Genomic DNA, 25370 nt, shown 5'->3' with positions numbered 1-25370 from the left:
CGTATGAATACCAAAAGCAGTTAAACACCTACAACAAGTGCATAACAGTTATAGGTAATAGCTTCCATACCATGATATGGTACTTCTTAATGCGAAATGTTTTCTTTTCCTCCCTACAAACAGACAAAAAGCCTTGAACACACGCAACTACAGGCCCGTTACACCCAGGCTCCAAAGGCAATGGGAAGACACCACATTAGTCTGCACAAATCTCCAGGGTTACAGACCTACATTCAGCAGAATTCTTATCATTGCCGTCACTAATCTAATTATAAAAGCTTTGTTTAAAGGATAATCGGGGTCAGAGACATCATACTGATCCGTGATACGCCTCCATGTCATCTAGCTCATCTCAAATCTAGTTCATATGTTGTGTAATTTGTCATTTCTATGGAAACCGTTATGATTTCATTTTATGTAATTCGAAAAATATTTCTTTCTTTGGAAAGCATTGCGAATAAATCATTTGATGGTCAAAAAATTACCTTCAAAGATTTATATCAAAGTCTATCTTTCAAGTACCATATAAAATTAAAAAAAAACTAAAAAAACGCCTAAAATTCCAGATAAATGGAGAAAACACCTATAGTAGGTGTTTTCTCCATTCCTTATTCCATATAAATTCTCTAATAACCCCTATGTGACGTTCACGCCTAAAAACAGAAGATCAGCAAAACAAGTAGTGTTCCTAAATTTTTGTTCGTACAATACACGCAGTAACTATCTTTTCCTTGTATATAATGACTTCTGTACCATTCATTGCTTTCTCTAGCATTGAAATGTTTATGGTCGACAAGTATTATCAGCAAAGGACACGCCCATATGCTCGCTGTGAAACAAAATCCACCTATATTACGCAGCTAGTCAGACGATTAAATCCTTCATTGCAATACCAATATTGCTGCCCGGTAGTAACAATATATGTTATTAGAGCAGACGTGATCTTTATCACTTTTCTACGAAAGACTATAAGCTGCAGTAGATCAAAAAAGAAGAAAAACAAAACTGGGTAATAATTTGCAAAAACATCTTTTTGCAATTAAAAGAATTCTTCTACGCACGAAGAAAAAGAGGAAACAAGTTTGTCAGTAAGTGGGAAGATGAAAGTACTCATCGGGTTGACCTATTTATCACCCAACAGCTGAATATTTGAGGAACTAGACAGAACAGGTCTCCCTCCCCTCTTCAAAGCCACCACCAACAACAACAATAAAAATAAACTCACCATTATAAAATAGGCCGGAAGTGGTTAGAAACCAGTTTTCCACATGGCTCCTAGCACACCCAAACATGTTATTAAACTGTCCTGCACGAGCCAAGAATTAGCAATCAAGGCAAGAATAATGATGCGCAGTCGCAGACGGGCTACTTAATAAACAGTAACGAGTTATCGGTCAGTTTCGTCATCTGAGGCATGCGTGACAGCAAGCAAAGAAATTGAAGAAGTCGAGAAAGTCAAATTATTACTGAGAAAGTGAGCACCGGATTCTGAAAGATGCTGCCTCAACAGCCATCTTCTGTGACGCAACATCCGAGGAATTCATATTGCCTTTCCTGACAATTATTAGTGTTCTTAGTATCAAAGAGCTTATTGGAGTTTAAGACCGTACTTTCGACATTATTTATCAACAACTATGGATGTGAGGTATCTATATACTGTCTTCATCTTTGTTTATTTGAAGTCTTGCTTTTGCAGTGCCCAGTATGCTTTTACATCCTCCCGGACCTCCTGTGATAATCGAATAACCATGTGTGAACTTGTTAACACCGTAGAGCGTTTGGATAGCGTGATCAAACACGGCTTATGGAAACTACTTGAGTTAGTGCAGACCAAATATTCTGTGGTAAGCATGGAAAGAGAGCTAAGACTACAAAAGGAACGTATACGAAGTTTGGAAGACCAAGTTGAATCATTGCAGAAGTTTATACCTTCCTTCGTAGGATATTTGTTACAGATCCTTCGGGAGCTAGCTGGAGGTAAGGAAGAAAACAAGCGATTGGCCCTGTTTTATGAAAAATTAGGAGAAATGAAGTTCTCGGAACTGGTGACCGCTAATAAAACTGAAAGTCCTAACGAGGTTAGAAATCCCCAGAGTAGGAGAATCAGTACTGAAAGACAGGTGGCGGAACTGCGCAGTTTTGTAGAGGGATTTGTTGATCAGATGAACCTTATCAATGAGACATTGACTCAAGTAATGCACGTGATGTTGTCTTCTCAGAATGAGCTGAGAAGACTGAAGAAAATGCAAGAGGAAACGGAAGATCTTGTACGTTCACGAACCACCACTCGTAGACCGAGGGGTCGTCCATAATTCTTGGTAAATATGATTCTTTACTGTATTAGCTGATTCATATTCCTGTTTATTATTTAAATTGAATATTAAGTGCTCCAGAACATTGATATAATCATTAATTAGTCATAGTTAAAGAAAACTCGTTATTCAAATAGCTTCATATTTTATAATTTTTGCAAGAGATAGAAAAGAAATGTCGTTTAAAATTGATCTGGCCATTCTACCTATGTTTTACATTTTTGTTGTTCTAAATTCATCTTTAAAGAATGTGTTTTATTTTTTGTTAATTTTTCGCTCGCTAATAACTATCAAAATTGTCCCCTTACTCTTGTGTTCAGCCCTGTTCTCAAAACCTGAGGTCACTTTAATTATTAACTAGGTCGGCGCATATCTCTTTCAAGGTGTTATGGTCTTTGAAAGGTTATACAAGCCTAGAGCTTGTAATACCTGTCAATATAAGCAATTGGCAGGTGTTACGAACTATGTTGCATCTCAATGTCATCTAGTTTTTTCGTTGATTTTCATTTGGATGTTTATATAGGTCGTTTATTCAACACGTTACGGCAGCCGTGATTCTCTATAGAGTACAAATATTGTTTACTTTTGTCCCTTTTCCAGATATGAGTTAATAAATAACTCCGATATTGAGCTTATTTTTGATAATATTTCATTAAAAGCAGAATTAGTAAGTAGTATGGGACTGGATAGGATAAATATTACACTACCCGGTCCCAGCCAGCTTTCTGGCAACCCCCGCCCCACAGAAAGCTGGCTGAGTTTCTAGCCAGGTTTAAACTACTGTACATATACAACCACTAAACAAGTTGATGTACAATCTTAGATTTCCACAATGTGGGTAAATTCGTTCTCAACGTAATATCCATGTCACAATGCAATACCATTAAGGTATCTGAAACCATAGTCCCAACATAAGGTGTGAAGACCTCTAAGGATCCAACTGACACTTGTAGGTCCACCACGAAGACTCAAAATCATTAGTAGAGGTCCAGTCTAGGAAGTGCAAGTCTTAGTGACGAATTGTGGTCACAAAGAAGCAGTCAACTTTGTTCTCAAACTTAAGCAGTCCCAGCAGTGCAGCAGTTAACGGTAAAGAGTAATACCTCAATCAGTCTACACATACAGTCCCTGGAACCACAATAACACCACAGCAGCGTAGGTCATTCATAGACGAGGCAACCACAATGCCATTCAGCAGGTTCGTCGTGGTGGTGGTCTGTCTCTCCACCGGAGCCCCAGTTTCTCCAATACGAGCCCGAAAAGCGGCAGCGGTCTCCTCAACAACTGGTCTGAATTACCTGATACGACATGCCATTATTGATGTTGATATAATTGTGTCACAGGTCTCCACAACTGAAGAACTATGCTCCATGTAGGAGCCATCAGTCTGATGTTTATAGTATAGCATTATCACAATTCTTCACAGCTGAAGCGTTATGCTACAGGAACTCTGACAAACAGACACAAAAAAAAAAAACAACCAAACCATTTTTTTAAGGCCAACCGAATAATTAAATTCATCTGCCGTGCATTGTGTATTATGTCTGTAAATTGCGTGTGTTCAATGGTCGATTTGCCTGTTTTGCTGGACGAAAAACCCGAGTTTCCGGGGGAAAAAACCTTGCTATCTACGCCTGAGACCGACTAACTCAGCCACGGAGTGAAAAAATCACATTAAAATTCCTCGCGTCATCGACCGGATTCGAATCCTGGTCTTTTCCACCCGGTGTGGAGAGGACGGTGACGATAGTACTGTGCTACATGCACAGACTGACAAACAGACACCATGAGCCTGTAACTCCTGCTGTAGAAATGACACAATGAGCCATTTAGGCCGAAGAATTATGCTCCACGGATACTGACAGACAGGTACCACGCGCCTGTAGCTCCTACAGCATAAATGGCATAATTGGCCATTTTGGCCGATAGGGACAGAGGAACTCCTGCTGTAGAAATGGCACAATCAGCCAATTAGATCAATCAGAACAGTATAATTCAGCAATAAGCCATTGAAGTTGTACCTGTAGGAGTTCATCTTGATGAAAGTTACAGGTAGTTGGATCGCTCGAGGGGTTGAAGTCATAATCTGTCCTCCACCACATCCAGAATTTCGCTCTCCTTCGCCGTGTGGACGTGGCTTCGGTTCGAATCATATGAAGACAGGAGGCATCTTTATCCTCTTTTTCATACCGTGGCTCGTCGGCCTCGGGTAAGGGGCGCACAGTTTCCTATCACGAAATAAAATTTTTTTACCCAAGAAAACAATTAAACTGCATTGAAAAAACGCACTTTAGAGGCACAGTACACTAATACTTCACAGCTTAGTTGCTTTGGCGCAAAAATTAACCGTAATCGCCGGTTCTTGTCATAAACAATCAAGCCATCCTTGGCGCACATAGCGTGTAGTCCAAAAATACGAATACGGGGGGAGATTGGTAAGGTACTGAAACATCGAAATTAATCATTGAAAAGGACTGCCTTAGGTTGCACTGTCTGGTAGAAGAAAATACCTTAGTAAGCCTACTGCACTGCACTGCATTTCACAGAGACTATAAATTAAGTCATTCCGTATTCAGCTGGTATTAGAAGAAAGATAAAATTTAAGCGGAAAATATATTATCTGTAATCTGTATACAGACAGGAGTGTTGACTGGAATGCAAATTTCAAATGCCCATGACCCGATATCGAGTTCAAAATAAAGTTCCAGCAGTCTGGTCAACTGCAAACAGTATTAAACATAATTTCGTGTGTCGTGAGAAGACGTACATTGAGTTAAGTTATTAACATTGAGACACGAACTAAAAGCAAAAGAATGATGTCAAGGATGAATAATGCAGACAAAAGTCCGTGGTGTGTCCATCTTTAAGCATGATGAGGTCATCAGGTCGTCTGTGTCGTGATTCCTAATATCCACGCTTCTAAGAATTCCAATTTGTGAAAAATGTTTTTTAGGGATTCGTTGCTCGACGAATTTATTCCTAATTTATTAATTAGGACCATTAGTTAGGATGACAACTTCTAAGAGGAGAAGATTATTCGAATTAAGAGAACTTCCTTCTTCTCAATTCGAATATTTTTTCCTTATTGTTCACCGAGGTTATCCATATGCGATATACAGATTCTTCAGAGATAAGTTGTTGGACAAGGTTATTAATAACTTGGGAGTTATTCCAACTTCGAATTGCCTTAGTTGCTATGGCCCAAGAAGAAAATAAGATTTCGGTATGTTACAAACGAAATTTCCGGTTTTCACATTCATCAAAAAAGTGTGGTGCATAAACCGGATAAGTGTTGCATCCAAAGCAACTATCCAATTTATTAGGTATTTGTTGTTGCAGTGTATATAAAGGGATGGTTAACTGGTAGAAGGCAGAGTAATTATAAATGGACTATGCTCCAAATGACTATTGTAATGAGTTGGGTTCCCTCAGGGTTCTGAATTGGCCCCTTGTTGTTTATAATTTTCATTAATTAAATCGATAATAGTATTATAAACTTCACATCTATATTTTCTGATAATGCAAAGATGGAAAGGGCTGTTAATAATTATAATCAGAATAAGTTGTTATGACAAGACTATATAACATTAAATTCATATTGAACTTTATTATATTATTAAATTACATAACAACACTTAAATTACATAATTTTAAGTGGTTTAAAATGCAATTAAGTTTCAGTATTAACATGCAAAGTTCTGCATCTGAGCAGTAATAATCATCCTAGGGTAATGCAGATGCACAGTGTAAGATAAAATCGTTAAGATGTGTGCATAGTGTAAAGTGAAAAGAATCTAAGGGTAGTAATCCATAGTGCACTCACGAGAGGTGGAATGATGAAGCAAAAGATGGAGCACAAGGACATTTTGTTTGATTTTGTAATGTCATGTGTTTCACGCTTGTAAAAGCTACCAATGTGCAACGTAGAAGGTCTCCCCCACAAATAAAATTTCTGAAAAACTCATGACAGTGCAGAGAAGCTGCTTGGACAGCGCAAGAGACTCTATCAATCATATGTACAGGAAGTTTGCCAGTAGAGATAAATCGGCAATAATCCCACTGTAAAATTCTCGTCAGAATAATAAAATCTCGTCGTATACAAAAAATATCCCTGAATGTGGAGAAAAATTAACAACAGCCGCCATCCATGTGTCAGGAATAGATATTATATTCACACTACAAGTAAGCAGATCAAAGAAGAGTAAAGGCTTAAAGTTTAAGACTTAAAAGCTTAGGACTTCCAACGGGGAGTCATCATAGGATGCCACGTTATCAAATCTATTTGTTCGTGGCAGTACAGCAAAAAACTGTGACACCCTACATCAACGGTGTCTAAGATAATCACAAATGAATACATTATGGTGCTACTACAGCCCGGAAACTTTCGGGTATTGAAAAATACCCGAAAAGTTCCCCGGCTGTAATAGCACCATATTGAAAAATACCCTCATAAATGAATGGGAAAAGATTGGAAGGCCCTTAGAAGAGAGGTACACAGATTTCATCAGTCATCATGATTGAATATTGTCAATCAGGAGCTCAGAAGACAAACTACAGAACTTGATAGCAATATAAGGGCAATAAGTAGGAAGCTGTAGGTCATTGGATTTTCGAAAATTGCATCACGCAAACCAAATCAAGCACAAAATGTACAGTGTCGACTTTCCTGGTGCACAACCCGTCATAATTGGTCCTTGGAACGTTGAAAAGCTGTATTGTGGACTGAAGAGTCACGATACAAGTTATCGCGATCTAATGGTCGTGTTTGGGTATGGAGGTGGAGGGTGCCTCGAGAACGTCATTTACCAGAATGTGCCATTCTAACTCTCACCTGCTAGGGTTTTTTTTTTTTTTTTTTTTTTTTTCGTGGTTGGGACTTGGACCATTGGTCGTCGTTCCTGAAACAGTACATGTAACGCGGTATTTGACATTCCGGACTGTTCCGCTCTCTTCATGGAGAGGATTTTTTCTTTTTCAGTATGAAAATGGACCATGTCATGGTGCACAGTCAGTTGTGACTTTGTTTGAAGATGTTGGCCTGCTCAGAGGTCTGAGATTAATTCCACTGAACACCCTTCGGCTTCCGGCCAGGTCAACACGCCTGCGATCAGTTTCCGAATTGTTCCCTGTACTGAAGGAAGAATGAATGAGGTGGATTAACCGTAAAGCTTAGAACTCCTTTACAATATCCAGATATATTATTTAAACTATTTTACAAGTAAAACCTTGGAACCTCGTCATTATATCAACGAACGTCTTGTGCCAACTTCTTTCATTTAGAATCGATGCTCCTTTGATCTCCACAATTATTTCTTTCGATCTAAATGGAAGACTGGCTTCGAAAGGACCCAAATATCAGATGCAAATTGGCAAATTACAAATATATTAACACGATTGCTGTCCTGGCGAGCATATATTTGTTTTAAGAATTCATCGACAAAGAACAACGCCTTTTTTACAAAATACACTTATAATATTAAATAATAAGTAAAAATTATTGGCAAAAGAGAAAATACTTGAAACAAAAACAGCCCAAAAATGTGTGTGTTTATGTGTGGTTACAGTATTCTATTTAAATTCGTTTTCTTTACAATCAAACTAAACTTTTTTATTTTGATTTTTCTGTAGTTTTCGGACAAATAAATAGTCGATGACGAAGTAGTTTTGCTGGCTGTGGATGATTGCAAGAGTCGAAAACTTTCAAGGTGAAGATGGATTACAGAAGGCTAACATCGGTTTTACAGGGTAATTTCGATCCCCCGTCGTGGAAGACTCTTCTTTGTGATATGAACTATGAAAGACTGATGAAGGCTTAATACGGTGTTGGATTCCAGGTGACGTCATTTCGATGTGATGCCAAATTGGGAATTTCTGGCTGAAAATTTGGCTTAAGCGACATCCGTCTCTGTACTGTCTGCAACAAAAAAACCGCTCCCATTTTTGTACTCTGAGAACAGCCTTATGATAAACTCAATGGGGGAGTGATTGCGCTATTTGCCATAATTTTAATAATTCCACTGTGCATGCAGTTGTTTAATGAATTAAAATATTCAATGCTTTCAGTGTTGTACTTTATTCCAATTGGGAGGTAGTAGTCCTATTTTAAGTTCATTGCACTTAAATGGTACAAGGTTGGGTGTGTCCAAACAGGAGGAGAATAAAAAAACAACTATGCTCTCTCTCTCTCTCACGTCTGATAGAATATTTTATGGAGCTTCCTGCATATTTTAATAATTACGAGCATTAGTAATAGCAGAACCTTCATCCTTTTGTTATGATGAGCATAAAAAGCAAGGTCTACATTAGAAGAAAAAATTTCTACTAGAATTTCTTTTTCGTAATCAATATATTCTCCACGAGTTGCCTTAAAGTTGAGCAAATAAACGGCACTTCACTGTTGGGAGACTTTGTTGCTATTCAACAACGATTCTCAATAGTGAATGTATGCTTAGAATAAGGGCCGAATAATTATTTACAAACATGGTAGATTGATACATGCCGAGTCAGTCCACCATGTTTGTACAGAGTTTGTGTATACTCTATGATTGATTTGTTTGTTTCGCATGCAGTCATAAGTGCTAACCCCCAGAGACTCACCAACTGGTAGTTTTTGTTAGAAAATCTTGGCTTACATTCGGATAGTTCAGAATTTAATAGTGACAAGACACGTTACACGCTTGGAGAAACCAGGCAGCTTGCTTGCAGCTAACAAACGTACTTGGCAAGTCGTCCGCCTTTGAAATGAGGCCAGGTCCTTATAAATGTTGTACAAATAACGCCCAGGACAGAGGATACATCTGGCATCTCGGTGCCCGTGAGGTTCATACGACTTCGAGATCTATCCCTATTACCAGAATTAAAAAAGTTACTGAGAACCCGCTAAACTATATTAATACATTATCTGTATTTTTCTGCTCTTGTTCATAACTACTATTAATTTATAATTCAAATATTATATCTGATCCTACTAATTAAATGTTGAATGAAGTTTCGAAATTCGGCATTTGAAATCAAGAGAACTCTTCATAAGTCCATCTTAACTTACCAACTGTGGCAAAGTATAGAAAGACAGAAAGAAAACAATACTCTTGTCTCAGCCTTCATGGACAGTTAATAATCAATTTACAGAACTACAAAGAATTTTTTTAAAAAACTAAGACCATCGATAAGATTTCAACCTTCTATAAAACCTTGAAAAAAAAAAGGTAACGATTATAGAAAGAATTTAAAAAAAATAGAGCACAATAAAAATAAAATGGTGTTTGATGCTAAACAAGGGACATTGCATCTTTCATAAATATACTATCGCATTCCTTATTTATTCATGTTGCAAGATAAATTACACGAACGCAATATACGCTAGGCTAATTTCAAAAAATAACTGTTATTAACTTTTCATAAGAGTAAGCTGTCCATTCTTGAATATCACTATAATAACATGAAATTATTTATAGATTACAATAAGCTCACTTGCCTTATGGTTCTGAGGAAACTACGTGGTGGATACAACAGAAAGGGTTATTAAGTAAACTGAATTTTATTTTTCATCGCACAAAATACGTAGCCAAACGAGCTATTTTTGATTGCTGTTATTGGTTTTTAGAAGCATCAGGGACTTAAACCATATTGCTCCGTTGTGTATTATGTAAGTGTGTTCACGGCAAGATTAGTATATAGTGAGGGCTGAAAAACTAGGAATAACTCAAAGGGGACCCTACTCCCTCCTCCTGAAATCGGCTAACTACAGCCCGATTGAAGAGCCCTTTCGAAATTCCTCCAATCATCGACTAGATTCGAAACTAGACCTTGTCACCCATTTGGAAAAGTTTAAATTGTATGTGTTAGCATTTCACCACTACGTGGAAGACATTGATCCAGTCACTAATAATGAGTGCTTTGGAAGAAATGGAAGTATTGTCCGATTTCAAAGAACCATCTTCAGAATCAAGGCCACTGTATGTAGGATTGATTCACTTTCTTTTTATAGAACATGAATATAAGGACTGATTCCAGTGCAGACAGTCACAGGAATCTGTCTAACAAACTGAATCCTGTCACAGAGATTCCTGTCATTTGACTCCTGTTCTCACTTCTATAAGGATAAGTGCTCCAACAGTCTCTATGACTACGTTGAACAGCAATATAATCAAACTAAATTTAAGAAACACTTGAAATAAATACAACAAAATAATTAATGCTGTCGATAGAGTTATAGGGAAGGCAAGGTACTATTATGCTCCTTCGAACCTAACCACCCATATAAAACATCCAAAAATGACAGACATAAAAGCAGAAAACATCACCAAGCCCACAGGCACTACCTTTACAAGGGACACCAGCAATTGTGAACTGCGAAAAAGTGTTTTTTTAGATACAGACACTTTCTATTTACAATCATCGCATTCTACGTAAGAAACAATTTTAATTATACAGCTTCACTTGCAAGCAATAAAAGCAATAAAAGATATACTATGTATGTATGTATGTATGTATGCGTACGTACTTGTTTTGGATGGCACCTAGAGGTGTAGTCGAACTCCACCTTGGAAAATCTGTGTTGAGAGAGAATAACTGTGTCTACACTCTACAGCGCTCAACACCCGGTCAATCACTGCCCATTTCTAAGCATGAGGATCTGTGCCTGGTTCTATTATCTAGTACTGCTGCACCAATTTGTCGTCCAGTGGAAGAAGTGCAATACCTAAGGACAGGAGCTCTCAGGCTGCCCAACCCGAGGGAAAAATAAAATAAAATAATAATAATAAAAAATAATAAATAAAAAATTTTATGTATAGTTAGTACCATTATATACATTCTATATTATTACTAATTTAAGAACACAACATTTAGTTTCTAAGTTGACAGCTGTTTGACCTAGTAAGGTAGAAATATAAGTTCATGAATACATCAGTCTACTGTCCACTTCTAGAATTAGTAAACAAGGTGCGTCTTCTTTTAAACACCTTGTCAGAAAAAGATTGGAATGCTGCAAAGTTCTTGGCATCTTGAATCAAAATATCGAGATTATTAGTCCTAATAGGTTGAGTGCTGTTAAATAGTTCTTGTCTGAAGTCGTCATAAGCCGGGCAATAGAGCAGAACGTGCCTCCAATCTTCTACTGCTACACAAAAACACAAAGGGTCAGGTTCAAGTCCAAATTTACACAATTTATCCGCAGTGAGCCATGTCCAGAAATTAAATATGACGTTGTCATTGAAGGATAAAACCATCCCATAACTTTCTTATTTACGGCAAATGTTGAATCTTCAATTAACTCCCTGGTAGTGAGTCCTGTTTCACTGCATTGCCATCGGTATTTCCACTTCTCAGTGAATTTTTTCCAAAGATTAATTTTCTCCTGCCGGATTACTTGCAATGTCAAGGATCTGAGTTGCCAAACCTTTCTTTAAGTTAGAAACCATGCCTTGGTAAGCCACATAAAGGTCAATCGGAATACAACCTGAGATCACTTGTAATGCATTCGTTGATGTTGTTCTGCAGCATCTGTGTGTTGCCAATATCATCTTTCTCTGCAATGATAAGAGTTTGGCCTTCACTGTGATGTGAATAACCCTAAGAAACCATATGGCAGCCGCATATACTACAATTGCAAAAATATAGCCTTATAATATAATGTCAAAGTTTTGTGCTTTATATCCCATTCAGCTCTGGAGAGCCTAATCACATTGGCAGCAAACTTGTTAATCTTTTCAGCTAAGTTCTTTAGGTGGGAATAAAAGAAAATTTATCATCAATTAAGAGACCAAGATATTTATTTTGAGAAACATAAGCAATTTGGGTATTGTTGATATGACGTTTAGGAGGTCTGTTATAATCCAGTTTATTATTGAAGATCATTGTTTTAGTTTTCGTCTCAGAAATTTTTAATTTGTTTATTCCAGACCATTCCAGCAAATCATCCAGGATTTCTTTCCCATGTGTTTCTAGCAAAAGTCTTGACCTGTCTGTTATGCATAGCACTAAATCGTCAGCATATGCTATTTTATTGCAAATTTGACTTTCTTTTAGTAACCATTGGTCTAAAACAGAATTCTAGAGGAGAGGCCCAAGGAGACCCGAGCCTTCTGGGCATCCTCTGGAAACGAATTTTGAAAATACCAAATGTTGTGAGATGACTTTTATCTGCCTCTTTGAAAAATAAGATCTAATAACCTGATATAGTAAATCATCACATTCTGCCCCTCGAAGTGACCTGAGGGCGCTCTCCCACCAGTGCGTATCGAAAGCACCCTCAAAGTCGATAAAAACAACCATCATGTATTTCTTGTCTGTAGTTTTACATAGATTCGCCAAATTTCTGATGGCATCTTCAGTGGAGGAGCCTTTCTTAAAGCCGAATTGTGAATTAGAAATCATATTACTTGTTTGTTTGTTATTTGGTTTTTAGGAGCATTGGCAACTAAGGCCATATTGCTCCGGGGATATGCGGTGGTCATTTCCTGACCTTTCCGCATCCTCCGTATTTGGTGGGCACGGGTTCGAACCCCGGTCTAATCAAGAAGCGTGTGCTACACACTGCTGCTCCTGCCCACCTGGTCATATTACTTGTAGCCAAAACCTTCCGCATCCTATCCTTCGCGCTAATAATCTCTCATAAAGCTTTCCAAGATTTCCCAGAAGGGTTATAGGGCGATATGCCTTGGGATCCATTGCCAATTTTCCAGGCTTTCTCAGCATCTTTATTAACGCAATTTTCCAAAAATTTGGAAAATTGCGTTAATAAAGTTCATCAAGTTCATCTGGACTAAATAGTTCCGTGTCATTTGGTCCCTTATAAGATCCATTAACGAACCTTATCTGAGCTTGTTCGGTTGTATCTTGCTCTGGGTGATCATCAGGGAAGTCTCTCTATAATAGCTTCAACCGTGGAGAGCCAATCAGTAGTCAGACTTCCGTTAGAGTAAACAGAACTATATATCTCAGGAGTTACAAGTTTGTCACGACAAATTTTGTATATTAATCCCCATGGATCAGAATTACTTGTATGGGACACTAGTTTCTGCCATGAGGATCTTTTGGCTTCCGCAATAGCTTTGAAATATTCCTTACGAAATTGATAGTAGACTTCTTTTAGTCGCCTAACGTCTGTTTCTGTTAAGTATCTGTGCCTCTGGAAATTCTTTCTTGCATCTATAACCCGCCTTCTCAAAACAGATAACTGGGGATTCCACCATGGGGTGGAGCCAGGTCTCCTAACTTTTCTTTTAGTGGAGTCAGTCAAAGCTCTGTAAAGAGTGTTTTGCACAAAGTAAGCATATTCTATTGCAGATAAACTGTTCAATTGTGCAATTTTATCATCCGAAAATTCTTGTTGCAAGACTTGCTTAAATTTGGTCCATTTCGTGGTTCTGATAGAGAAGCGGTTTAAATCCTGAAGGTGACCCGAAGAACCTGCGAAAACGTGTTGTATTAAAATCACTGATCGCTATCACAGATCAGTGGATGTCGCGATACACTCCCAGATATTAAGAGACAACTAGATAGTATGAATCAGAGCTGTAATACTCAATATGTTCTACGTTGATAATAATATTAGTAAATTAATAAGAGGAGTTTACCTCAATATAGTACGTGGAACACTTCCGTATGATACCCTCCAGAAATTAAAACGGAAAAAACGAAAAAATCGACAACTTACCGGTACATTAAAGTAAAATATAAATAATTAAATAATCAATTTAACACAATTCAAAATCAATTCAAAACAATTAAAATTCAAATTAACGCAATTAAAAGAATCTAACGAAAATATTCAAAACGATTTTCCTTCCTGAAGCTGACAATGCTTTTCGACCGACTGTCGTGATCACAGGAATGAAAATTATCGAATCAGGCTAAACCTGCAACTTAAATAGTGATTATGTGTCTTCGCGCATGCGCGTAAAGGTCCACGCATCGGAGATCAAATATGGCCGCCGAACATTAACAGAATTCTCGTGTAATTTAATTTCAACGGTTTCTGCAATTAATAGTCGCGTATAATTACGTTGAACGTTAAGTATTTTGGCCTCGTTAAATAAAAAAGTATGTTTTTCGTTAATGGCATGAAAGGCTAATTCTGACGCTGCTGAACGAGAAGCACGAACAGAGGCTTCGTGTTGATTTACACGGATATTAAGAGAAAACCGCGTGGAACCCTGATAAGACGGGTCGCAATCACCGCAAGAAATGTTGTATACTAGATCATTAATTTGTGTTGCGAACGCCGAAAGAACCGAGCGATTGTTCAGTATAGTGTGTAACTTCCGTATAGGCCTAGCTATAATTTTAAATTCGGTATCTTTAAAGAATCTGTTAAGCTGTTTGTGCCACTGTTCAACATATGGGACAGAAATAAAGTATTTTTTGATATTACTATTGTTGATTGGTGCAGTATTTTGTATCCTATCCTTAGCTTGTACCCTAATTCGATTTATTGTGTCAATGGGATAACCCCTGTTCAAGAATCTGCTAGTTAATATTTGTATTTCTGAGTCTAAAGCAGAATCCGTCGTTGAATATTTATAGGCATTAAGAAATTGATTAAAGATAATCGATCTTTTGTAGGTGAACGGGTGGTAGCTATTATAATGTAGAAGCATACCGGTGTTTGTGGGTTTTCGATAGATGCTAAATTGTATTTTGTTCGAGTCCCGGGTAAGCGTGAAATTTAGAAAGTTTAATGACTTAGTATCCGTATCTTCCCTTTCCAATGTAAATTTGAGTCTAGAATGAATATTGTTAAACGAATGTAAAATATCTTGGATAGTACTACTATCGGTAATAACTAGAACATCGTCTAAATACCTCCCATAGTATGTGATACGGGGACGAAAAGGTGTCAAATGTATCTGCTCAATCGTTGAGAGATAGATCTCTGACATTAAGCCACTCAGGCTCAAACCCATTGGTAATCCAAAAATTTGTTCGTACACCTTGTCTCGAAAGGTGATGTAGTTAGCCTCAACTAACAGTTTAATTAAGTGAAAAATTTCCTTAATAGGCAGCTTCGTATAATTAATCGGTGGCGAGTTTTTATTTAACATATCCCAAATAATATCTAATGTGTATTCAACGTTTACATTCGTATATAATGATGTAACATCTAATGAGAATAAATTGTCATTGTCGCCGAGTCTACAGTCTTTAAGATTATTAAATAATGTATCGTAATTCTTAATCCCAAATTGTATAACCTGTCTAAAAGGTTTTATAATGTTATATACATGTGTGGCTAAGGCTGAAAATGCCGAGTTCCTGTAGGAAACAATAGGTCGAATCGGAAATCCAGGCTTGTGTAATTTTACCTGACCAAAAAGTGCAGGAATATTGTATGTTCTGGACTTCAATTCCTTCAACTGAACCATAGTAATGTAGTCGTTTTTACGATATGTGGTTAACGTTTTATTGTATTGATTTACCAAATTGGTAAACAGTGTCGGGTCCACTTCACAATAAGTGGAGCTATCAGATACAACTGAATCTAACTTATTAATATAATCATGTTTATCTAGTATTACCACTGTATCTCCTTTATCTGCCCTCTGTATAATAATGTCCTTATTTTCTCTAAGTTCTCGTAAAGCTGAACTGTCATGTGTATTCAATTTAGGAAGTCGTGTTTCTTTTATGTTATTCACTACTTGGTTAACTTGTTGAATAAATACATCTTTTTGTGGAACACTACGAAGTCCAAATTCAAAATCAATTACGCATTGTTTTTTTGGCAGCTTTCGAGGTGGTAAATTATAATTTAATCCTTTGGATAAAAGTGAAATCTGGTCCTGCGATAGTGTACACGAGGAAAGATTTGTAACCTGTTGATATGTCGGTTCGTTGGATACTGGGTGAGGGGGTGTTCGTGAACTAGCCGACATATTCTGTGGTAGTGCGTTATGTGTCTGTGGGGGGGATGTCACCCAACTCGTGTGAACTTGGTCGCAAGCTCGCGACAATGTGTTAGAATTCGTATGAACGTGTCTTGAACTATTCGATAATGTTTGCAACTTATTAACGTGTCTGATTTTTATTTCTGAGGCTTGTGCTTCCCGTCGCAAATCTATGGAGGTCTTCAATACAGACCAATCGTTCGGATGTAGATAATTTTTTAATTTATCGCGAAGCTTCCTAACCTGGGAAAGGTATTTTTGTTTATCCGAATATCGAGTATTTCCTAATACTTCCTAACCTGGGAAAATACCTTTTTCCCAGGTTAGGAAGACATTAAGACCAGATTAAGTTGTCATTAAGACCAGATTAAGCTTTCCAAATGTTTGCCATCCCAATTTGATGCGCCGTTAAATTTCCATCTGTTGAAATTTCTTGTCCAAGGTAAATATACCTTTTCACTTCTAGTTCATCTGGTTCCATCGTCCATGATTTTCAATAAATTGTTACTATAATCAAGTAATTATGACATGTAAGTTTTATTACGGCCGAGCAATAAATTTGACAAATAAATAAATTTTCGTTACTTTCATTTAACGTTCATTGAAAAGCTGTTTTTCAAACGATTAAGGAACCAGAACTACATACGATTTTAATACCGTGAGGTAAAAAAGTCGTTGGATAAAACTTGGCCGTCTAAAATGGACGTAAGAGTAACGCACAATTACCAATGCAAACAGTCCTCCTTGATATATGGATGTTTCGGCACTCTGCACTCGTTTGGAGAGCTCTGAGTTCGAGTCCCAGCAATGACGGGAAGAATTTCTAAGGGCTTCTTCAATTCGGGTTGTAATTATTTAGGATTATTATGCTGTTATCGTTGTAGGGTTTTTTTGGAGCATCAGCGATTAAGGCCATATTGCTCCGTATGTATTGTCTGTAAATTGCGTGTGTTTTGAGGTCCATTTTCTGTTTGCTGGACGAAACACCCGAGTTTCGGGGAGGAAAAACCATGCTACCTTCGCCTGAGAGCGATTAACACAGCCATGTTGTGAAAAAGGCGGTAAAAATTTAGATGAACTGAATAAATATGAAGTTAAATAATGACATTTAATGATCACAGAGCACGAAGTCTATACTTACAGCCCAACTAGCTGTAGAAGTGTTTTTATGACTTCTCCTTAGGCGCCAGAGAGTAATTAGCACCCATTGAGACAGTCATTTAAACATTACAAAGCTTTAGAAATCTTGTTAATGCCTTTTAAACTCCTTTAATTTAGATTTTCATAGATAATTTAACGGCATGTGGTATATACATTTTTTCACTCTTTAATTTTTAAACCTCCTTCATTAACCTACTTTCCTAAAGTGGAAATGAAGATTAAGAGATCAAAATTTGCATTAATTGGCCTTGTGTATGTGTCGGAACATTATCCAATATAAAATCTGTCGCTCTCTCTCTGACCTTGTAATATAAGTTAAATAAAATTACACGGTAAAATGAAATACAGTTTAATTGGTATACAATCAAATAAAATGCTGTTTAATATTAAAATAATTATTTAAGTTGAAAAATACTCGGTCGCAACATTTCCCGCCGATCTTACAGTGTCCATGGAAATATTTATACGAGACAAGGTATGCACTACAATAGAATCATCTATGGGACAGAAAATGGGCCAAGAATATAACAAAAGGGTCACCGATGAACTTGATTGCCCTGTTTTGGATAGCATTGGAGACTGAGGGAGGTTTTAGCAGGACCATCCGAGATATTGAAACAATATTCCATGGTGGGGCAAATTTGAGATTTGCACAGGGACAGTAAATGTTCAAGAAAAGGAAAACATGGTGCGGATAAGTTAGTTTATCTTTAGCTGAGGATGAAACAGAACCTCAGGTTGTATCAGAACTGAAAACACAGATGGATAGACAGATGGTCAATAGCTTTTGCCAGAGACCAAAATGCTCGACTACAATTTTGGATAAGAAGTAAGTTTTCTACTCTTGGTTAACTTGTTCAAAATCTAGCTTGGATTGATCAGTAATTGTTTTACACCTGTTGGGAGCTTTAGTGTAAGCAGAAAATGAAGTTATACTGTAGATTTGTTATGATATATTACATTCTTATTGTGAACAGATTAGCACATTACTTGAAAAACGAAAATTGCGATAAAGAGATTTTAGGGTGAAATAGGTTAAAAGGATTTCATCCTTACAAGAATAATTTCTCTGTCACGATCTGAGAAAATTGGGATATAAAGATTTAAAACGGTAATCTAACCCAGAGGTCCTCAACGTGGGCGAAAATTGATTTTTGAGGGGCGAAAATTCATGGGTATTACAATGGTTTGTGGCCCTGCAAAGTTCAATCCTAACCGATGATATCTTATTCCTTAATATTTAATTTCTCTCATCAGGTTTTCTTTTCCCCTGAGACAACTGATTTTTAACTAATAGGTATGTTATATTAGGAGTGAGAGAGAGATTTTGATAAAAGGAAGATAGTGGGCGTGATTTAATTCACCCACCTTTGTTTCATAGGCATTAAATGCCTATGAAGCAAAGGTGGGTGAATTTATGTGCTTTCAGAGGTACTGCCTCCACAATCCTTGGCGTTTGCGCCTTTCTGAGAGCCGCGACCTTGGCGGTGGCGTGGTGGGCATGGTTTATTTATTTATTCTTTTGTTTCATTGGTCAATATATGAGGCATGGATGGGATGAGAAAATATTTCAGTCTGTTGTTTCTACTTTTTAAGCGACAATTAGTATTGATTTATAGTTTCCTTGTGGAAGTTGTTTATTTTTTATCCACGGTGCTTTTGTGAGTGATATGGGCTATGAGAGTTAAATAAAAATAGTTTATATTTTATTATTTAATTCTTTGTAGTTATTCAACCCATCATCAATCATGGCAAGTTCCGAAAAGAACTTGTATCTGGTTGAATATGTAGCTTATGATTTTATTGAAAGCCCATTCGACTCAAGACAGCCCATGTGTCTTTATGTGTAATGATTGCGTCTTATAAAATTGCAAAAATCATTGCAAAATCTGGTAGTGCTCATACAGTTGCTGAGATATTTATACGACTCGCATTAGAAACTGTAATTTCAACAGTGATACATCAATATCCTTCTAGTATTTTAAAAGCATTACCATTGAGCAACGATTCAATTCGAAGACAAATCGATGAGATGTCAGTTAACATTGAAGCATCTAATTGACTAACTGAAAAAGAGAATTTTCTGTTCAGATTGATGAATCCACAGTTACTGACAATAACGCCCTTCTAATGGCAAGCCGTTATTTCGATGACGATTGTAAATTGCAAGAAGAGATGTTGTTTGTAAAATGTATAGAAACTGACTGTACTGGAGTATCCAGTTTTGCTGCTGTAAAAACATAGTTTGATGAAAAGCAAGTACCATTGGAAATTTTGGTATCCTGCGTCACTGATGATGCTACCTCCATGGTTGGAAGACAAAGGTTTTATAGCCCACCCAAACAAAGTATGTCCCGAAGTTCTTGCAATGCAGTGCATTCTGCACAGACATCATCTGGTTGCAATAAATATTAGTCCAGTTCTTTATCAATCTCTCAGCATAGTTATTAAATACATTAATAAAATAAAGTCACATAGCAAATATGATCGCCTTTTCAGAACATTTTGTGTTCATAATGGAGAACAGCATGTGAGGTTTCTTTTACATACAGAAATCAGATGGCTTTCTAAAGGAAACTGTCTAACAAGATTTGTAAAACCTTTTTTGATATGATAATTAGTTTTTTTAGAAAGCGAAGGAGACACAGATTTAGCAAAGGGAGATCAGCAAACACAAAAACAACGTATACTACATGGCTTGGATTTTTCGAAAAGTTATTGAGGTATCACTTCAAATTCAAGGGGAATTAATTATGGTGATAGATTGCAAATGCGTATTAAAAGCCTTCACTGAAATACTGGAAATATTTGAAAACAATTTCATGGTATGCAAGGGTTAGCTGAAATCAATGAACCTCTCACCGATAATGGTCTTAAGGATTATTCAGATCATTTTTGTTCTGCAAAACGTGAAATTAAAAATAGATTTTCAGATTTATTTTCTTTTGAAGTGAAGCCATGGATGTTAGATCCAACTGGATGCGATGCCGAATCTGCTAGTGAAGAAATTCAAGAAGAACTCATTGAATTAAAATGTAACGAAGACTGAAAACATAAGTTCGAAAAAGGTGGAATGGCTGAGTTGTGGGAATCAGAAACAACTGAACTTCTTTATCCAACAATGTGGTCTTCCAACGTCTTATAGGGTTGAAAGCGGTTTTAGTTTAGTAAATAAAATATTAAAAGGTAAGGAACAGAATTGACATAAGTTCAAGAGGAGACAGAATTAAACTTACTAATATCATATCGAACATCGAACTTTTATCTAAGAAGCATCAGGCTCAGAGAACCCACTGAATAAAAAAGAGTAACTATAAAGTATTTTCTTGTTTAAAATTTCATAGGGGGCGATTAGGGAAAAAATTATCTAAAAAAGCCCTTTAGGGGGCGATAATTAAAAAACGGTTTAGAAACACTGATCTAACCAAAAGAAAGAGGAATGGAACAGAAATGAAATAGATCATCCCATTTCACATTCTTATAATGCCAACCAAACAACCGGCTGTGAATGGCCATGAGAAAAAGAGACTCCAGTGTAGACGAGATCATCACCACGTTGTGATCTGAGGTACCTACAGGACTACTAACAATAAATATGTGCGTTGAAGGATTGTTGGTGAGGAAAGATCAAGGGTTTTGGGTGTACGGTTAGGATTGTTACATAATCTGGGAGATAAATGAGCAATCCGTGTAAGGTGATTGCAAAAACCTCAGCCTTTCTGCCAGGTAGAACAGAAAGCAGGAACCTGAAGCCATGTAAAGTTGAGAACATTAAAATTAACAAAGAAAATTACTTCACAATCGGGAAAATCAGACTGAAGAAAATCGCAAATCATGTTCACAGGAACGTTTTTCCTGGTAATCGCAGCAAATCCCCCGGAAATTTTTGATCGGAGCAAATCAAAACGTTCTGGATGATTTGAAGAGTTGAGAGAAAGATAAAGGTAACACATGAATTTAGTAAATTGGGCAGACAAAGAATATAAGAATATCAGAGCGAACATACGCGTGCATAGGTACTCCCTTTAAAGCAGAAGAATCGTAGATAATAATGGGACGAAAACATAATGGGAGGGATGAAGCTTTTGAATATGACACACACACACACACACACACACACACACACACACACACACACACACACACACACACACGACTTATCTTATACTTGAATTCAGCAGCGATTCATCATTGCATGGTCCCCAACAAATTCACGTAATCTCCTGTTCGAAGTCTGCGAGTGAAGCACAGTGGTTATAATTTTGACGAAAACAGACAAATCGACCATAGAACTCAAGCAATTTATGACATAATATACATAGGCAGATAATATAGCTCTTGGATGGCTCTAATATGATATTTTTTTCTTTTAATCTTCTGTTTGTATATTAGTCTATATATGCTAGACAACGTCTTGAATCTTATACCGGGATGGTCCATCGATGTCATTTTACACATTTTCTTTTTGTATCTTTTATTTTCTATTTCCTTGGACCCCCCCCCCCCCAAGAACGAATTTAAATGTTCTTTGGTGTCCAAGGAAATAGAAGGTTCAGTAAAACATATCTACTGATGACCATATCATGCGCTGCCAGCTTGTAATTTCTGAGTTCTTGTAAGGGGCCCATGACTATATGCTGTTTCATCTGAAAGCGGGGTTGGAATTTTCTGAACACTAATTAACTTTCCAAGAGTTTTTCAATTTTATAACGTCCAGTTTTGATGCTCCACGTCCCATCCTAGATTATTTCCATAAACTCCAAAGCGGTTGGACGTGCAACGACATCAGTTATATTGTTCTCCTTGCACAACGGTTGAAATGTGATATCAAGATAGATATCCAGGGAGGATAGAAGACTGCATGACTAACCAACAGATTCTTCACCATCCCTCCCGAGAGATTTTCCAGGCGGCAACTCGTTGCTTTTTAACAACCATACCAAATCATACCTTCGCACCTCTGACCCTTCAGGACCACTCTGTCGTGAGAGACCCGACGTGTGGCTTCGCCACTGTGTCCGTGTATTAATACTTCAAGCAGTAAAATGTCTGAGCAACCGTAGTAACGAATCTCACCGCACATCATTGCTGTCTGCACAGATGTGAGGAATACGCAAATGTTAATATGGTAGCTACTACATTATTATTAAAATGATTAGTTCAGGAGGATTAGGGAGGAGATCATTCTGTTCCTGGAACCAGTTCTGTACAATTCTGACCTTGTAACATAGAGTATTTTTCAATAGGATATGGCGAATTGCGTATGTATAGCACGGGCAATTCAGTGCGAGAATGGCCATGATAGATATGCACATATGACATCCTTATATATCCTTCTATCTACTTTTTATTGCAAGGTGTATATGCGATGCTGTTATAGGTGCGTATGCTTGAGCGCAGTTAACTCAAATGGATGTGATGTTGCTTTCCCACGCTACCCACTCGAATGCACTCTCAACACAATGAGTACTTAAGTCCTCGAAAACTTAAAATTAACTATATTTGTTACATCACCTTTTAAATTTCACACAGATAAAATGTTTCGTGCTTAATTTAGCAATTGTTTAAGTTCTAGATGGCCTCTTAAATAAATTTTGAGGTGGAGTAAAAACGTCTTATTCTTTTTACTTTTCATTTTCAGGTGGCTTAGAACATTCATAAAAATAGACTGCTTATTTCTATTTATAAATGCGGAAGAAAGCGAATGCGGTGGGTTATTCGTGCAGCGAATTTAATTTACGTCATCGATTGTCAGTTTGTATTAAAAAAATAAGGCTCACGCTCTGGTAGTTTATTAAGCAATTAATAAGAGTGGTAAGTGACATAACATGTTCGGAGAAACCAGGCAGTTTGCGTGTGGTCAACAAACGTACTTAGGAAGTCGTCCGCCTTTGAAACGAGGCCAGGTCTTTATTATGGCGTATAAATATTCTCCAGGACAGAGGGTACATTTGGAATCTCTGTGCCCATGTAGCTCATACGACTTCGAAATGTATCCCTGTTGAAAGAAAGATAAATATTTCTGAGAGCTAGCCACATTTGAGTTCTTATCTATGTTTTATTGATAAATCTATCTGCTACCAACTTATAACTGAGGTTATAATTTTATTTTAGATAAAATGTAGCTTTTAAATTTCTCAATAGATGGTGAATAGTATATTGAATACTACCCACTTTCATATATGAAAGTGGGTAGTATTCAAATGAATCAAAAGTTAATGATTTTAGAAAAAGAACTATAATTTTTATTCAATTTTTAATCAAAATCAATTTTAAAAAATAAAGATTTTTTTTTAAATTTGTTTTTTATGATTAAAAACATTAACTCCAAGACAGCTGAGCATTGGCTCAGCTGTCGTGGATTTAATTTCTTCTATTCTACAACTGGATATCATACTCACCTTGTCAACACCGTATTGAATCAATTGCTTTGTGGTCTCCAGCATGTTTTGTGGTGGATTTCCTGTCTGGAAATTTCCTATGAGTGATATTCCAATGGATTCGCTGTTGTAGTTTGGCGCATGTGCTCCTACTCGATTCCAGCCTCTTCCTTCATACGCTTTTCCATCCCCACCAATTAGGAACTGGTAGCCAATGTCAGCCCAACCTGGAAATAAAATATGGAAACATTTACGAAAAGTTTGGTTAAAAATGATGACCTCAATTCTTATATTTAAATTATCAATTCCTCTTACTCCAAAATTATAGCTGATGTTTTTCTATTAACAGAAAATTGTTCACTTTGCTGAAATCAGTTACTCAATTTCATGATGTAAAATTATTATTCTTACTGTTACTGTCCATATGCGTGTTTTGAATACTTTTCATTATCTTCGTGCAAGAGGCCTGATCTTTGCAAGTAGCCGTGACAGTATGATGAATAAACACATGGGCAACTGGAGTATTCATAGTTTGACTAGACTTAGGACCCCTTGCTCCCCAATTGGCCCTACTTACAATTTCAAGAGCGCAACCTGAAAGGAGTAACGTATAAGTCATCTATAATTCAAAATTCGTTTGGAATCAAGAATTTGATTCAAAAGTCAATAATCTCAACTTACCAACTGTAACAAAAAGTAGGAAGAAAGAAAACAAAACTCTTATCACATCCTTCATGATTAGTTAATGCTCAATTTCCAAAACTGCAAAGAAACGAAAATTTATAAACACCGATAAGGTTTCTACTGTCTTGGAAAGCAGGAAAAACATGTCGCCTATTTCCAAAAAAAGGTTATAGGAAGTTAACAAAATACAACAGAAAGAAAAGTATTTAATTACAAACAATCGGTTTTAGGTGTCCGGTACATATTTGATATAGTTATTAATTTATTCGTGATTAAAGATACTGCCAACTGGGGATAATGGTTAACTTTGATACGGTTGTTAAAGAACGGAGGGTGGGGGTTATTTGAAACTATTGCTGAGGACAAAATTTGAAATTGCGCCTCGGATCAAAGAGCGTAATTATTATAATCACACAAAATTATAATACTACATTAGATTACAATATTTTACTTCTGTACAAAACAGAGTATTAATCTTGGGTAAAGTAAATAACAAGATAAAACAGAAACTGAAAAGTAGGAACCTTCTTTGGGTTAATTAAAACAAATTTCCTTAAAATTTACTGTGGGTCTTTATTGTGTGGCATCAGAGCAATAGACGATGTTTTAGGATACTCTACAGCTTTTCATTCGCCAGACTTCTTAAACTTACAGACATAAGCCATGCAAAAATAGTCATCATTATGGTTTGTTGGATCTTTCTATATTCGAGCTATAGTAGAAGGCATACACTTGCGACTACCACGAAGCCATCTAATATTGACCCGAATCTACCAAAGCTGAAATGAGGTGTCCCCAATTTGTCTCGATCACTCATAGACATTACAAAACAAGCTTCATATGTGCTGCAAAACTTGGTGCCACCGGTGATGTTATGTTAACGTGCTTCGAACCTTTATAAAATTCGTAAACAAAAAATCAATGGCCATCGATTGATTTAAATA

The 25370-nt window shown here is 36.9% G+C and overlaps 2 protein-coding genes across 2 annotated transcripts; one reads left to right on the top strand and one right to left on the bottom strand.

The window, feature by feature from the left end:
* The first annotated feature begins 1411 nt into the window (after nt 1-1411).
* LOC150090053 (uncharacterized) lies at nt 1412-8374 on the top strand. The gene is made up of 2 exons (XM_090389730.1): nt 1412-2318; nt 7941-8374. Exon 1 carries the CDS (start codon nt 1635-1637, stop codon nt 2310-2312), a length of 678 nt encoding a protein of 225 aa, XP_090245856.1. The 5' UTR covers nt 1412-1634; the 3' UTR covers nt 2313-2318; nt 7941-8374.
* Nucleotides 8375-23117: 14743 nt separating this feature from the next.
* LOC150090052 (peptidoglycan-recognition protein SC1a-like) lies at nt 23118-24478 on the bottom strand. The gene is made up of 4 exons (XM_090390161.1): nt 24424-24478; nt 24154-24336; nt 23764-23969; nt 23118-23360 (listed from the first exon to the last, which is right to left on the bottom strand). Exons 1-4 carry the CDS (start codon nt 24476-24478, stop codon nt 23223-23225), a joined length of 582 nt encoding a protein of 193 aa, XP_090246287.1. The 3' UTR covers nt 23118-23222.
* Nucleotides 24479-25370: the final 892 nt, after the last annotated feature.

Source organism: Mastigoproctus giganteus, chromosome 2 (genome assembly GCF_048544385.1).
Source record: "Mastigoproctus giganteus isolate SK-2022 chromosome 2, ASM4854438v1, whole genome shotgun sequence".
NCBI lineage: Eukaryota > Metazoa > Arthropoda > Arachnida > Uropygi > Thelyphonidae > Mastigoproctus > Mastigoproctus giganteus.
Note: the sequence above shows the minus strand (reverse complement) of the source record. Positions and strands in the feature narration are given on the sequence as shown.

Bases quoted from the DNA above. Each gene is read 5' to 3' on its own strand.
- LOC150090053 (XM_090389730.1), top strand. From the start codon at position 1,635: ATGGATGTGAGGTATCTATATACTGTCTTCATCTTTGTTTATTTGAAG.
- LOC150090052 (XM_090390161.1), bottom strand. From the start codon at position 24,478: ATGAAGGATGTGATAAGAGTTTTGTTTTCTTTCTTCCTACTTTTTGTT. The intron at 24,337-24,423 runs GTAAGTTGAGAT...TACTCCTTTCAG, and splicing joins CCTACTTTTTGTTACAGTTG to GTTGCGCTCTTGAAATTGTA. The intron at 23,361-23,763 runs GTGAGTATGATA...TTCTTTCAACAG, and splicing joins TTCAATACGGTGTTGACAAG to GGATACATTTCGAAGTCGTA.